Here is a 12550-nt window from a genome sequence, read left to right on the forward strand (position 1 = left end):
GAGTGCCGCCACGCGCCGGAGAAGGAGGCTGAGTGCCCTAATCACTCGCCGGAGGAGGAGGCGGAGGAGGAGGCGGAGTGCCCTTCTCGCCGGAGGAGGAGGAGGAGGCGAAGGCGTCCAGTTTGAAAGGTTGATGAGCTCCTTCCGCCATAGGCATGGAGTCTTCAGAGCAGAACCCAGCCGAGTCTCCCCTTCACCGGTAGGGTGGTCAAGCTGGAGGTCCTCAAATCCCTCCGTTATTTCGTCCACCGTCACCCTGGCATATCCTTATGGAATCAGACGACAATGAAAAGTTGCGCTGGGTTCAGGAGGTCGAACAGAGCCGACAGCCGCCTTGACTTTGAAGTTCTGCCATTGCGTCATAAGGTGGCAATGTTGAGACTCCGTGATAGCATCCACGGGGTAGCTAGCAGGAGCCGTCAAGACATGATCCGGCTAAAGCAGCTCGGTGGAAGCCATGTTGCTTCTCCGCTGAGATGGCGGGGTAGCTTCGGGGGTAGTTTAGGCAGGTCGCTTGCTGCGAGCTACTTCTCGTTCCTCCAGCGCTTGAACCCTTTCGTGCAGTGTCTGAATTTGGGCCTGCTCCACTTTTTTCTTCCTCTCCTGGCATTTGTAACCGCCTGCGTCCGGAAAACCAGCCTTCCACGGAACGGAGCCTGGCGTGCCTCATGTCCGTCCAGGGTGCTCAGGATTCCCGAGGGCCATTGTGAGCTCGTCGTTCTCTCTGTCTATAACGAACGTCCCTTGCTGCGCTGCATCGATATAGTGCTTAAGCCTCTTGACTGGTATTCTCATGTGCTCGTCCGTCCAAACGCACTTCCCTGATACAGGGTCCAAGGTTCCGCCAGCCTCGAAGAACCAAGTCCGGCAACAGTCTGGCCAGTTCATTGTATCTGGTTCGATCCCTTTATCAAGCAGATCATTCTCAGCCTTGGCCCACTTAGGCCGGGCTTTGAGGTAGCCACCTGACCCCGTGCGATGGTGAAGCTTTTTCTTCGTAGCATTTTTCTTGTTTGTCGCCGACATCTTCTTACTCTTTTCCGATGTCTTGTGGGCCACAAATGCGGGCCAGTGATCTCTGATCTTCTCATATTTGCCGATGAATTCTGGTGTCTCTTCTTTGTCGACAAACGTTTTCAGATCATTCTTCCACCTCCTGAATAGGTCTGCCATCTTCTTAAGAGCATCAGACTTGATTAATTGCTCTTTAACTGGCTTCTCCGGATCCTCCTCTAGCGGTAGGGTGAAATTTGCCTTCAGCTCAGTCCAAAGATCATCTTTTTGCATATCATTGACACAAGACACCTCAGGGTCTTCGTTCTAGGCTTATACCATTGGTGGATGCTAATTGGGATCTTGTCCCTAACAAGAACCCCGCACTGAGCAGCAAATGCTTCCTTTGTCCGGATGGGTTCAATCGGTTGGCCGTCGCGCGCGATTGCTGTGATCTCAAACCTTTCATCCGAGCACAACTTTTTCTTCAGGCCTCATCTCTTTACTGAAGTTGTGCTCGATCCGGAGGGCTAGAAAAAATAAGAAACACGAGATTTAATTAATATGTGTACATACCAAAACATTGAATGCATCAATTAGCTAGTCAACATATGCTTAACTAATATATTTACCTGGCCGGACTCTGTTCGGTCACCGGAGCCGTCACCACGGGCTCCTTCTTGCACCAGCATTGGGTCACCGGAGCCATCATAATCATGTCTTTCCTCCTCCATTATTCGATCACCGTAGCCTGCTTCTTCACCCTGTTCTTCCAGACCATCATTGTCGTTAAGATACGACAAGACATCACCTCCGGCTAAGATTATGTCCCCCAACACCTCTTCTGCTTCATCGTCTCGTCCGTGCTCCATTGTTTCTGCAAATATTACAACATGGCAATTATTACACAAACATGACAGCATGTGGATATATTAGTGGCAAACGTAGACCTATCTTATTCCGGGTTTGGGTGGCCTCGACAACGCTTCAAGGGTAGGGGCGCGGCGGGAGGGGGTAGGAGACCGACATCGTTTTTTTTCTAGGGTTTGGGTGTCCTCGAGAGTTTTGGTCGAGCGAGAGGGCCAGGGGGTGCTCCCGTGGTATAAGTTATCATTGTCAAAGTTATCCGAGAGGGGGTTATATCGACAACGACGACATACATACATGGGAAAATAATGTTATCGGGAAGGGGGGTAGGTCGACCCCCCCTCGTGTTGAAGTTATCGGGACACGGGGTATATCGGCAATGACATATCCGATAAAAAATAAGAAGACGAAGAAGAAATAAAAAGAGGAGAAGATTGAAGAAAAAAAGAAGAAAAAAAGAGGAGAAGAAGAAAGGAATAGAGGAGAAGAAGATCTCTTCTTCTCCTCTATTCCTTTCTGTTGGGTTACGTAGTAATTTCAAAAAATTTCCTACGCTCACGCAAGATCATGTGATGTATAGCAACGAGAGGGGAGAGTGTTGTCTACGTACCCACGCAGACCGACTGCGGAAGCGTTGACGCAACGTAGAGGAAGTAGTCGTACGTCTTCACGATCCAACCGATCAAGCACCGAAACTATGGCACCTCCGAGTTCGAGCACACGTTCAGCTCGATGACGATCCCCGGACTCCGATCTAGCAAAGTGTCGGGGAAGAGTTCCGTCAGCACGACGGCGTGGTGACGATCTTGATGCACTACAGCAGCAGGGCTTCGCCTAAACTCCGCTACAGTCTTATCGAGGAATATGGTGGCTGGGGGCACCGCACACGGCTAAGGAATAGATCACGTGGATCAACTTGTGTGTTTCTGGGGTGCCTCTGCCTCAGTATATAAAGGACTAGAGGGGGAAGGCTGGCCGGCCATAGGAGGCGCGCCAGGAGAGTCCTACTCCCTCTGGGAGTAGGATTCCCCCCCCCCCCAATCCTAGTTGGAATAGGATTCGCGGAGGGGGGAAAGAGAGAGAGGGGGCCGGCCACCTCTCCTAGTCCTAATAGGACTAGGGGAAGGGGGGAGGCGCACAGCCACCTTGGGCTGCCCCTTTCTCCTTTCCACTAAAGCCCACTAAGGCCCATATAGCTCCCGGGGGTTCCAGTAATCTCCCGGTACTCCGGTAAAATCCTGATTTCACCCGGAACACTTCCAATATCCAAACATAGGCTTCCAATATATCAATCTTTATGTCTCGACCATTTCAAGACTCCTAGTCATGTCCGTGATCATATCCGGGACTCCGAACAACCTTCGGTACATCAAAATGCATAAACTCATAATATAACTATCATCGTAACCTTAAGCGTGCGGACCCTACGGGTTCGAGAACAATGTAGACATGACCGAGACACGTCTCCGGTCAATAACCAATAGCGGGACCTGGATGCCCATATTGGCTCCTACATATTCTACGAAGATCTTTATCGGTCAGACCGCATAACAACATACGTTGTTCCCTTTGTCATCGGTATGTTACTTGCCCGAGATTCGATCGTCGGTATTCCAATACCTAGTTCAATCTCGTTACCGGCAAGTCTCTTTACTCGTTCCATAATACATCATCTCACAACTAACTCATTAGTTGCAATGCTTGCAAGGCTTATGTGATGTGCATTACCGAGAGGGCCCAGAGATACCTCTCCGACAATCGGAGCGACAAATCCTAATCTCGAAATACGCCAACCCAACATCTACCTTTGGAGACACCTGTAATGCTCCTTTATAATCACCCAGTTACGTTGTGATGTTTGGTAGCACCCAAAGTGTTCCTCCGGTAAACGGGAGTTGCATAATCTCATAGTCATAGGAACATGTATAAGTCATGAAGAAAGCAATAGCAACATACTAAACGATCGGGTGCTAAGCTAATGGAATGGGTCATGTCAATCAGATCATTCAACTAATGATGTGACCTCGTTAATCAAATAACAACACTTTGTTCATGGTTAGGAAACATAACCATCTTTGATTAACGAGCTAGTCAAGTAGAGGCATACTAGTGACACTAAGTTTGTCTATGTATTCACACATGTATTATGTTTCCGGTTAATACAATTCTAGCATGAATAATAAACATTTATCATGATATAAGGAAATAAATAATAACTTTATTATTGCCTCTAGGGCATATTTCCTTCACTTTCTTCTTCTCCTCTTCTTTTTCTTCTTTTTTCTTCTTCTTATTTATTTCTCCTCTTCTTCCTCTCCTCTTCTTCTCATTTCTTCCTCTTCTTATTTTCCTTTTTCCTCTCATTCTTTTTCTTCTTTTTCCTTCTTAATATCACTTAGCAACTTTTGCAACGATAGGAAATGTTCAAATAGAAAATTTAGAAAAAAAGTAAATGTTTTGCCTAATGCATTGCTCATATGAATATACAAACGTTTGCATATTCTACAATAATTAATATCACCAAAAAAATCTATGAACAGAAAAAAATCCTAACTTTTCTAAAAATCTATCTTTTGCATATATACACAGAGAACATATACATACATATATACATTTTTTGCATACATGAACATACATGAACGTACGGGGTCACCAAGGTAGAGTTCTGTAGAAGTGTGTAGTGTTCTTGAGACCAAGAATATCCGTCCCTGCATATTATTGAGTCCCCTCCAAGCGTGCCTTTTCCAGTCAGTCTCCCCTCATACCGCGATTTAGGAAGACCTATCTTCTTAAGGCCAGGAATGAAGTCAAAACAAAACCCAATGACATCCTTTGTTTAATGGCCCATGGAGATGCTTCCTTCTGGCCTAGCGCGGTTACAGACATATTTCTTTAGGACTCCCATGAACCTCTCAGAGGGGAACATATTGTGTAGAAACACGGGCCCCAGAATGACAATCTCGTCGACTAGATGAACTAGGACGTGTGTCATGATATTGAAGAAGGATGGTGGGAACACCAGCTCGAAACTGACAAGATATTGCACCACATCACTCCTTAGCCTTGGTACGATTTCTGGATCGATCACCTTCTAAGAGATTGCATTGAGGAATGCTCATAGCTTCATAATGGCTAATCAGACGTTTTCCGGTAGAAGCCCCCTCAATGCAACCGGAAGTAGTTGCGTCATAATCACGTGGCAGTCATGAGACTTTAGGTTCTGGAACTTTTTCTCTGGCATATTTATTATTCCCTTTATATTTGACAAGAAGCCAGTCGGGACCTTCATACTGAGCAGGCATTCAAAGAAGATTTCTTTCTCTTCTTTCGTAAGAGCGTAGCTGGCAGGACCTTCATACTGCTTCGGAGGCATGCCGTCTTTTTCGTGCAAACGTTGCAGGTCCTCCCGTGCCTCAGGTGTATCTTTTGTCTTCCCATACACGCCCAAGAAGCGTAGAAGGTTCACGCAAAGGTTCTTCGTCACGTGCATCATGTCGATTGAAGAGCGGACCTCTCGGTCTTTCCAGTAGGGTAGGTACCAAAATATAGATTTCTTCTTCCACATGGGTGCGTGTTCCTCAGCGTCATTCGGAACAGCTAGTCCGCCGGGACCCTTTCCAAAGATTACGTGTAAATCATTGACCATAGCAAGCACGTGATCACCGATACACATGGCGGGCTTCTTCCGGTGATCTGCCTCGCCTTTGAAATGCTTGCCTTTCTTTCGACGTTGATGGTTGGTCGGAAGAAATCGACGATGGCCCAGGTACACATTCTTCCTGCATTTGTCTAGGTATATACTTTCAGTTTCATCTAAACAGTGCGTGCATGCGTGGTATCCCTTGTTTGTCTGTCCTGAAAGGTTACTGAGAGCGGGCCAATCATTAATGGTTACAAACAGCAACGCGTGCAGGTTAAATTCCTCCTGTTTGTGCTCATCCCACGTACATACACCGTTTCCATTCCACAGCTATAAAAGTTCTTCAACTAATGGCCTTAGGTACACATCAATGTCGTTGCCGGGTTGCTTAGGGCCTTGGATGAGAACTGGCATCATAATGAACTTCCGCTTCATGCACATCCAAGGAGGAAGGTTATACATACATAGAGTCATGGGCTAGGTGCTGTGATTGCTGCTCTGCTCCCCGAAAGGATTAATACCATCCACGCTTAAACCAAACCATACGTTCCTTGGGTCACTTGCAAACTCAGCCAGTACTTTCTCTCTATTTTTCTCCACTTCGACCCGTCAGCGGGTGCTCTCAACTTCCCGTCTTTCTTACGGTCCTCACTGTGCCATCGCATCAACTTGGCATGCTCTTCGTTTCTGAACAGATGTTTCAACCGCGATATTATAGGAGAATACCACATCACCTTCGCAGGAACCCTCTTCCTGGGGGGCTCGCTGTCAACATCACCAGGGTCATCTCGTCTGATCTTATACCGCAATGCACCGCATACCGGGCATGCGTTCAGATACTTGTACGCGCCGCGGTAGAGGATGCAGTCATTAGGGCATGCATGTATCTTCTGCACCTCCAATCCTAGAGGGCATACAACCTTCTTTGCTGCGTATGTACTATCGGGCAATTCGTTATCCTTTGGAAGCTTCTTCTTCAATATTTTCAGTAGCTTCTCAAATCCTTTGTCAGGCACAGCATTCTCGGCCTTCCGCTGCAGCAATTCCAGTACGGTACCGAGCTTTGTGTTGCCATCTTCGCAATTGGGGTACAGCCCTTTTTTGTGATCCTCTAACATGCGATCGAACTTCAGCTTCTCCTTTTGACTTTCGCATTGCGTCCTTGCATCGACAATGACCCGGCGGAGATCATCATCATCGGGCACATCGTCTGGTTCCTCATGATCTTCAGCAGCTTCCCCCGTTGCAGCATCATTGGGCACATCGTCTGGTTCCTCTTGATCTTCAGCAGCTTCCCCCGTTGCAGCATCACCGTATTCAGGGGGCACATAGTTGTCATCATCCTCTTCTTCGCCGTCTTCCATCATAACCCCTATTTCTCCGTGCCTCGTCCAAACATTATAGTGTGGCATGAAACCATTGTAAAGCAGGTGGGTGTGAAGGATTTTCCGGTCAGAGTAAGACTTCGTATTCCCACATTTAGGGCATGGACAACACATAAAACCATTCTGCTTGTTTACCTCAGCCACTTCGAGAAAATCATGCACGCCCTTAATGTACTCGGAGGTGTGTATGTTACCGTACATCCATTGCCGGTTCATCTACGTGCATTATATATAATTAAGTGTGTCAAAAACCATTACAGAACATCATGAATAGATAATTAAGTGACCAAATTAATAGAAGTTCATCGTCACATTAAAACCAAAGTACATACATAGTTCTCATCTAACAACATATAGCTCTCCAGAGCATCTAATTAATTAAACCATACATTAAAACTATGTAAAACATTTCAATGCGAAAACAAATGCGATCATAATCGCAACCAAGGTAACAATTGATCCAACAGCATAATGATACCAAGCCTCGGTATGAATGGCATATTTTCTAATCTTTCTAATCTTCAATCACATTGCATCCATCTTGATCTTGTGATCATCGACGACATCCGCAACATGCAACTCCAATATCATCTTCTCCTCCTCAATTTGTTTCCTTCAAGTAATTGTTTTCTTCTTCAACTAAATTTAACCTCTCGACAATAGGGTTGGTTGGAATTTCCGGTTCAACTACCTCCTACATAAATAAAATCTATGTCACGTTGGTCGGCATAATTGTCATAAACAATAAATGAACCAAATAGTTATAAAAAGATAATATATATATACCACATCCGAATCATAGACAGGACGAGGGCCGACAGGGGCGGATACCAAAACCATCGCATTATATATTAACAAGCAATAAAATAGTAAGAAAATTAGACAAGTATCTAACTAAAGTAAGAATTTTTTCTTTCAGAAAGAAGATAAGAACAAGAGGCTCACCACGGTGGTGCCGGTGACGAGATCGGCGCGGGCGATCGACGGCGGTGAAGACGGGAATGGGACATGACGGGCCGCTAAACCTAGACAAATCTCGAGGAAAATGGAGCTTTGAGGTCGAGCTTCGAGAGGAGAAGGCTTAACTAGTGTGGCTCGGGCATTTCATCGAACACCTCATGTGCATAGGAGGTGAGCTAGAGCACCACAAAGCCCCCCCCCCCTCGCCGACCAGAGAAAAATAGAGCACTGGAGTGCTCTGCTCGCGGGCGAGGGGTGTATATAGGCACCTCATTGGTCCCGGTTCGTGACATGAACCGGGACTAAAGGGCAGCCTGTGGTCCCGGTTCAAGCCACCAACCGGGACCAATGGTGGTGGGCCAGGAGCGAGGCCCATTGGTCCCAGTTCGTCCCACCAATCGGGATCAAAGGGGCCAGGCGAACCAGGACCAATGCCCCCACGAGGCCCGGCAGGCCCCTGGCCTCACGAACCGGGACCAATGCCCTCATGGGTCCCGGTTCTGGACTGAACCGGGACTAATGGGCTAACCCGGCCTGAACCAAAGCCCTCTTTTCTACTAGTGATTATTTGAGATTGATTGTCAACATGGCATCATCTTGCAGGATGATAGAATTAAAACCATAAATATTTGGTTTGTGCAAAACTACTCAAATGAGCTATGGGCACTGGAGCATTACATCGAGTTGTCAATGGTAACACATCCATGATAAGTTACATGGTTCTGTCAAAAGGGAGATGTGATACTTCCGTGTAGCGATTTTACCCATATCATTCACCATGACAATGAGGACAATATGATCAAGGAGTTGACATGCGAGTCAAATGATCTCATCATCACTGAATATGACTTACCTTATTTCCGAGAGAAAAAGGACAACGCTCGAGACAGCAGACACACTTTCTCAAAGGTCTCTAAGAAGTTAATCCACATTTTCTTGCTGCGTGCATGCCTCGTTAGTCAGTATTTATATCTTCTAGTGGTGTCACGTGAAAATACCAAAGCAGTCATTATAGATACAACCAATGACCGCTCTGTTGAAATTGATGTCACTTAAAGTTTCATAAATAGTGTCATGTGAGTAACCAGAGCAGACATCATAGATGCAAATGGAGGGAGATGTAATTGCAGTATCAAAGGTTTCAGATAGCCACTCATGATAATGAATTGTGCAATGATTTTGTAGGAAAATAGAATAAGTACATCAAAACCAAACTAAAATTCTTTTGTTTCCAAAGGGATTCTAATAGAATGGGGGTAAAATTTTCACTTTCATGCTCGTATGTCCGCCTAACCTATGCAATCTTTTCTATATAATAATCAAATCTAGTCTGCATGACTCACTTGATTTTTGATAAATGAAATACTTGGTTGCTTAAAATACATTGGCTGTAGAAAAGCGAGTTATTTGTTGATGATGCAAAAGCATGGATGGTAGCTCTACGCGATATATATTTTATGTGTGGTTTTGTGATCTCTACTTTATTTGTTATGCCTAATCCTACCTTGTAACTTCATTCCGGTTCTTGTTCTAGCATGGGCTCTATTATAATGAGCAGGGAAAGAACGCGTTCATAAGCATCTTGTTCTCTTTAGACAAGAAAGAAAACGCTATGCTCTGAACAGGTTTGAATGCAATTGGAAGACCTACTTAATTCCAGACTATTATTTTTGTTGATAGTTAGTTTTGATTTTGTTTTAGTTCCATCAACAAGCTTGATGGTTTACTTTAAACCTTATATGGTTTATTTTAACAGAATATATGTTGCAAAGAGTTGGTAATTGCAAACAATAAGAAAATGAGCCCACGACATGGCGAATCACATGCAAATGTTTTTGTCATGGTTTACCGTCGAAGTCACAACACCATAGTGGCCGCCCGACCAGATAGATAACACATGCAACCTTCAAAAGCCAGCGGTCACAAGGGTAGTATGAATTCTAACCAGATTGTGCAGGAAGAAGACAAAACTGTCAAGGGCTCACACTCATCTCATGTTAAGACTCGGCCAGCCAAGCAAATGGACAATTTTTAGCTTCAGCATAGTGCAGGAAGCTTTCAGCAAAGAATAGCAGGGTGATACCTCCTGCGTGTAAGTTCGAGACAGCAGAAGTTCAGACTGGAACAAGATCCAATTTTGATCTAGTTAATCTATCGTGAACTCTGAAATTAAATGTTCTCATCCACCAACAACCTGCGTCGAACAAAATCAAAGGGTTTGAAGAATGAAGACACACCAGAATAAGCTGCTTGGCTGACCTAACACTAAAGGAAGCCCATCCCGCTCCAACAGACAATGTTTGAACTTTGAACAATATTGATTTGACTCCTGAGCCCTGATTCCCCGATGTAAGCACTATGTAGTAGCAAAGTACTCCCTCTATTGTATAATACTTGTCGTGATTTTAGATCAAATTTCAACTAAAACCACGATAAGTATTTTGGAATGGAGGGAGTAAGAATTAGTAGTACACTGCAGTAAGATCTCACAAATTTTACAAGCAATGCTCAGATTGGACCTGGCTTTCTTTTCCGATTTAAATTTACCAGTTTAGAAAAACAATACATAGGTAACAGTCAGCAATTATGAAGCAAATCACTCTACATATTAGTAACTCAAAGCAAGCCTTGGAGTGCTAACAACATGATAGGTAATGCACTAGAAGAATCTGCACGAGTTACAATATGGTCAGCAAAAATATAAGATGCCTCAGAAATAGATTTAGTAGGACAACAACTTAGAAAACAACCATTCAGCAAAACATGGAATGTAAGGCAGAACACCCTGGAATTCTTGAGAAAAAGTGCATGTAGCATTGACTTTCTGATTCTCCATATCATATGACACTGCCATCTCCTCCTCATCGGTAAGGAAAATCAAATCACAATCTGGATGAATCGCGAACACCTTATAGGACATGTCATCTTCGCCACGTTGCCTCCCGAACAGCTCTGAAACGTTGACAGTATACTTGAGGGTCCAGTTTCCACCACCAGAATCTTCAAGAACCCACACATAGAGTTGGCAATCATGATCGTTATCAATTTGCCACGCATACAAGCGTCCTTGGGACTGCCCAATGGAAGCCAAATGATTTTTGTTTGGCATGTCCTCTGGCATTTCAATCTCCCTCCAGATCTTCCCTTCCGCGTCGACCGTGACCACTGAGGCATAATGTGTTGCCAAATGCATAGTGCCATTCAAGAAGACACATTCTGAATTCCCGACCAGAATAGTCTTGTAATACCACTCACTCTGCACCTTGTTCCATCGTCCGGTTTCCGACGAGTAGATGGCCATCTCTGTGAATTCGCAGAAACAGTTGGTCAGGGGCACAAACACCACAAAGCGGGACGGAGCTGCTGTGTCGAAACCCAAGAAGATATCCATTATTGGTTCGAAATACACAATGTCACCATCCTCTTCGTCCAGCCATACCACAGGAGGCAACACAGTCCACTGCCCGGTCATAGGATTGCACACGACGTAATCGTATTCGTCTTCCTCATCATGACGCGATTCCCAGCACTTGCAAAGGAGGAGGCTGCTGCAGCACTGCTCCACAGAAAAGCAATCGTAGCTCTCGCGCAAGAAATGGAGCGAAGGGTCGACTAATGGGGGGCCTCTTCCCGACAAATTACGGAAATTGAAACGCCCACGCTCGATGAAGAAGAAGCCAGACAAGGTCTGCGGCGACCTCTTGCGGACTTCCGGATCAGAGCAGAGGGCCAGCCATGGCTTGGAGACGCACTTGAAGCGGCAGAGCGACCTGTAGGGCACCCTCGACAGGATCTCGACAATGGCGCCTTCAGGAAGATCTGTAGGGCACCCGGGCTGCTGCTGCTGCTGCTGGTTGTTACAAATGGATCCAAAGGCAATTCGTTTAGGTTCAGTTTAACGTCCGCTGTATTGGATTGGATTCAAGATTGGAAGAAGGCACTGTAGGGGAACATACCTCAGAGTCAGACGCTTCATCGGTGGAGGGGAATGGCGGCGTGGCGCTGTCGCGGCCTGGGTTGCCGGTCGACGGCGAATGATCCTGCTCCGAGCAGCCATGGGGAAGGCTGGCCTGCTGCTCGTGCCCATGCTCCTTCTTCATCTACAGATGGTGGACACGATTCATACAGGTTCTTTTCTTGGATAGAACTAGAAGATTGGGAGAAGGAATAGTTAAAAAAGGAGGAAACCTCTGAACCTACCTCGGTGATGGGGAACGGCGGCGGCGAATGGCAGGGAACGTCCGCGCCGTGGCCTGGGTGAACAGTCGCCGGAGCATGGCCCTGCTCCCTGCAGCCTTGCTCGCCGCCTCCTCGTCTTCCTTGCGGCATCGCCTCCTCGATCGAGGCTAGACTGGGTGGGTCGTCCTAGGCAGGCGGCGCGGCTCGCCGAGTCTCGAGGGTTTTCAAGGACATCGTGGCTTTATGGCTTCGTTTCCCCCCTTGAGAAGTGGAATGGGCGCCTCACCCAAAAAATCGAGTAGAAAAGAAATGAAAACGTTTTGTGCTGACCGACCGCCTACAAACTGCTACATGTTAGGCCAACTCCAACACACGACCCATTTCGTCCGGCCACACTTCGTTTGGATTATCGCGGCCCAACGCGCACCCACAAACAGACAGGCGTCCATATTCTGTTCGTCTGTGACCCATTTTCAACCCGAAATTAGTTCACGTTTGCGTCGAAACGGACAGGACACGGACGGAC

General features: G+C 46.2%; 1 protein-coding gene across 1 annotated transcript; it reads right to left on the reverse strand.

Moving 5' to 3' along the window:
* Window positions 1–10567: 10567 nt before the first annotated feature.
* LOC119350261 (F-box protein At5g07610-like) lies at window positions 10568–12174 on the reverse strand. Its single transcript, XM_037618182.1, has 3 exons — window positions 12046–12174; window positions 11802–11945; window positions 10568–11695 (listed from the first exon to the last, which is right to left on the reverse strand). Exons 1-3 carry the CDS (start codon window positions 12172–12174, stop codon window positions 10568–10570), a joined length of 1401 nt encoding a protein of 466 aa, XP_037474079.1.
* Window positions 12175–12550: the final 376 nt, after the last annotated feature.

The sequence above is a fragment of the Triticum dicoccoides genome, chromosome 1A (genome assembly GCF_002162155.2).
Source record: "Triticum dicoccoides isolate Atlit2015 ecotype Zavitan chromosome 1A, WEW_v2.0, whole genome shotgun sequence".
NCBI classification, from domain to species: Eukaryota; Viridiplantae; Streptophyta; class Magnoliopsida; order Poales; family Poaceae; genus Triticum; species Triticum dicoccoides.

Excerpts from the sequence above, each read along its gene's own strand:
- LOC119350261 (XM_037618182.1), bottom strand. The coding sequence starts at position 12,174 with ATGCCGCAAGGAAGACGAGGAGGCGGCGAGCAAGGCTGCAGGGAGCAG. Across the intron at positions 11,946-12,045 it reads CGCCGTTCCCCATCACCGAG|ATGAAGAAGGAGCATGGGCA; the intron begins GTAGGTTCAGAG and ends CACCATCTGTAG. Across the intron at positions 11,696-11,801 it reads ATGAAGCGTCTGACTCTGAG|CAGCAGCAGCAGCAGCCCGG; the intron begins GTATGTTCCCCT and ends TGTAACAACCAG.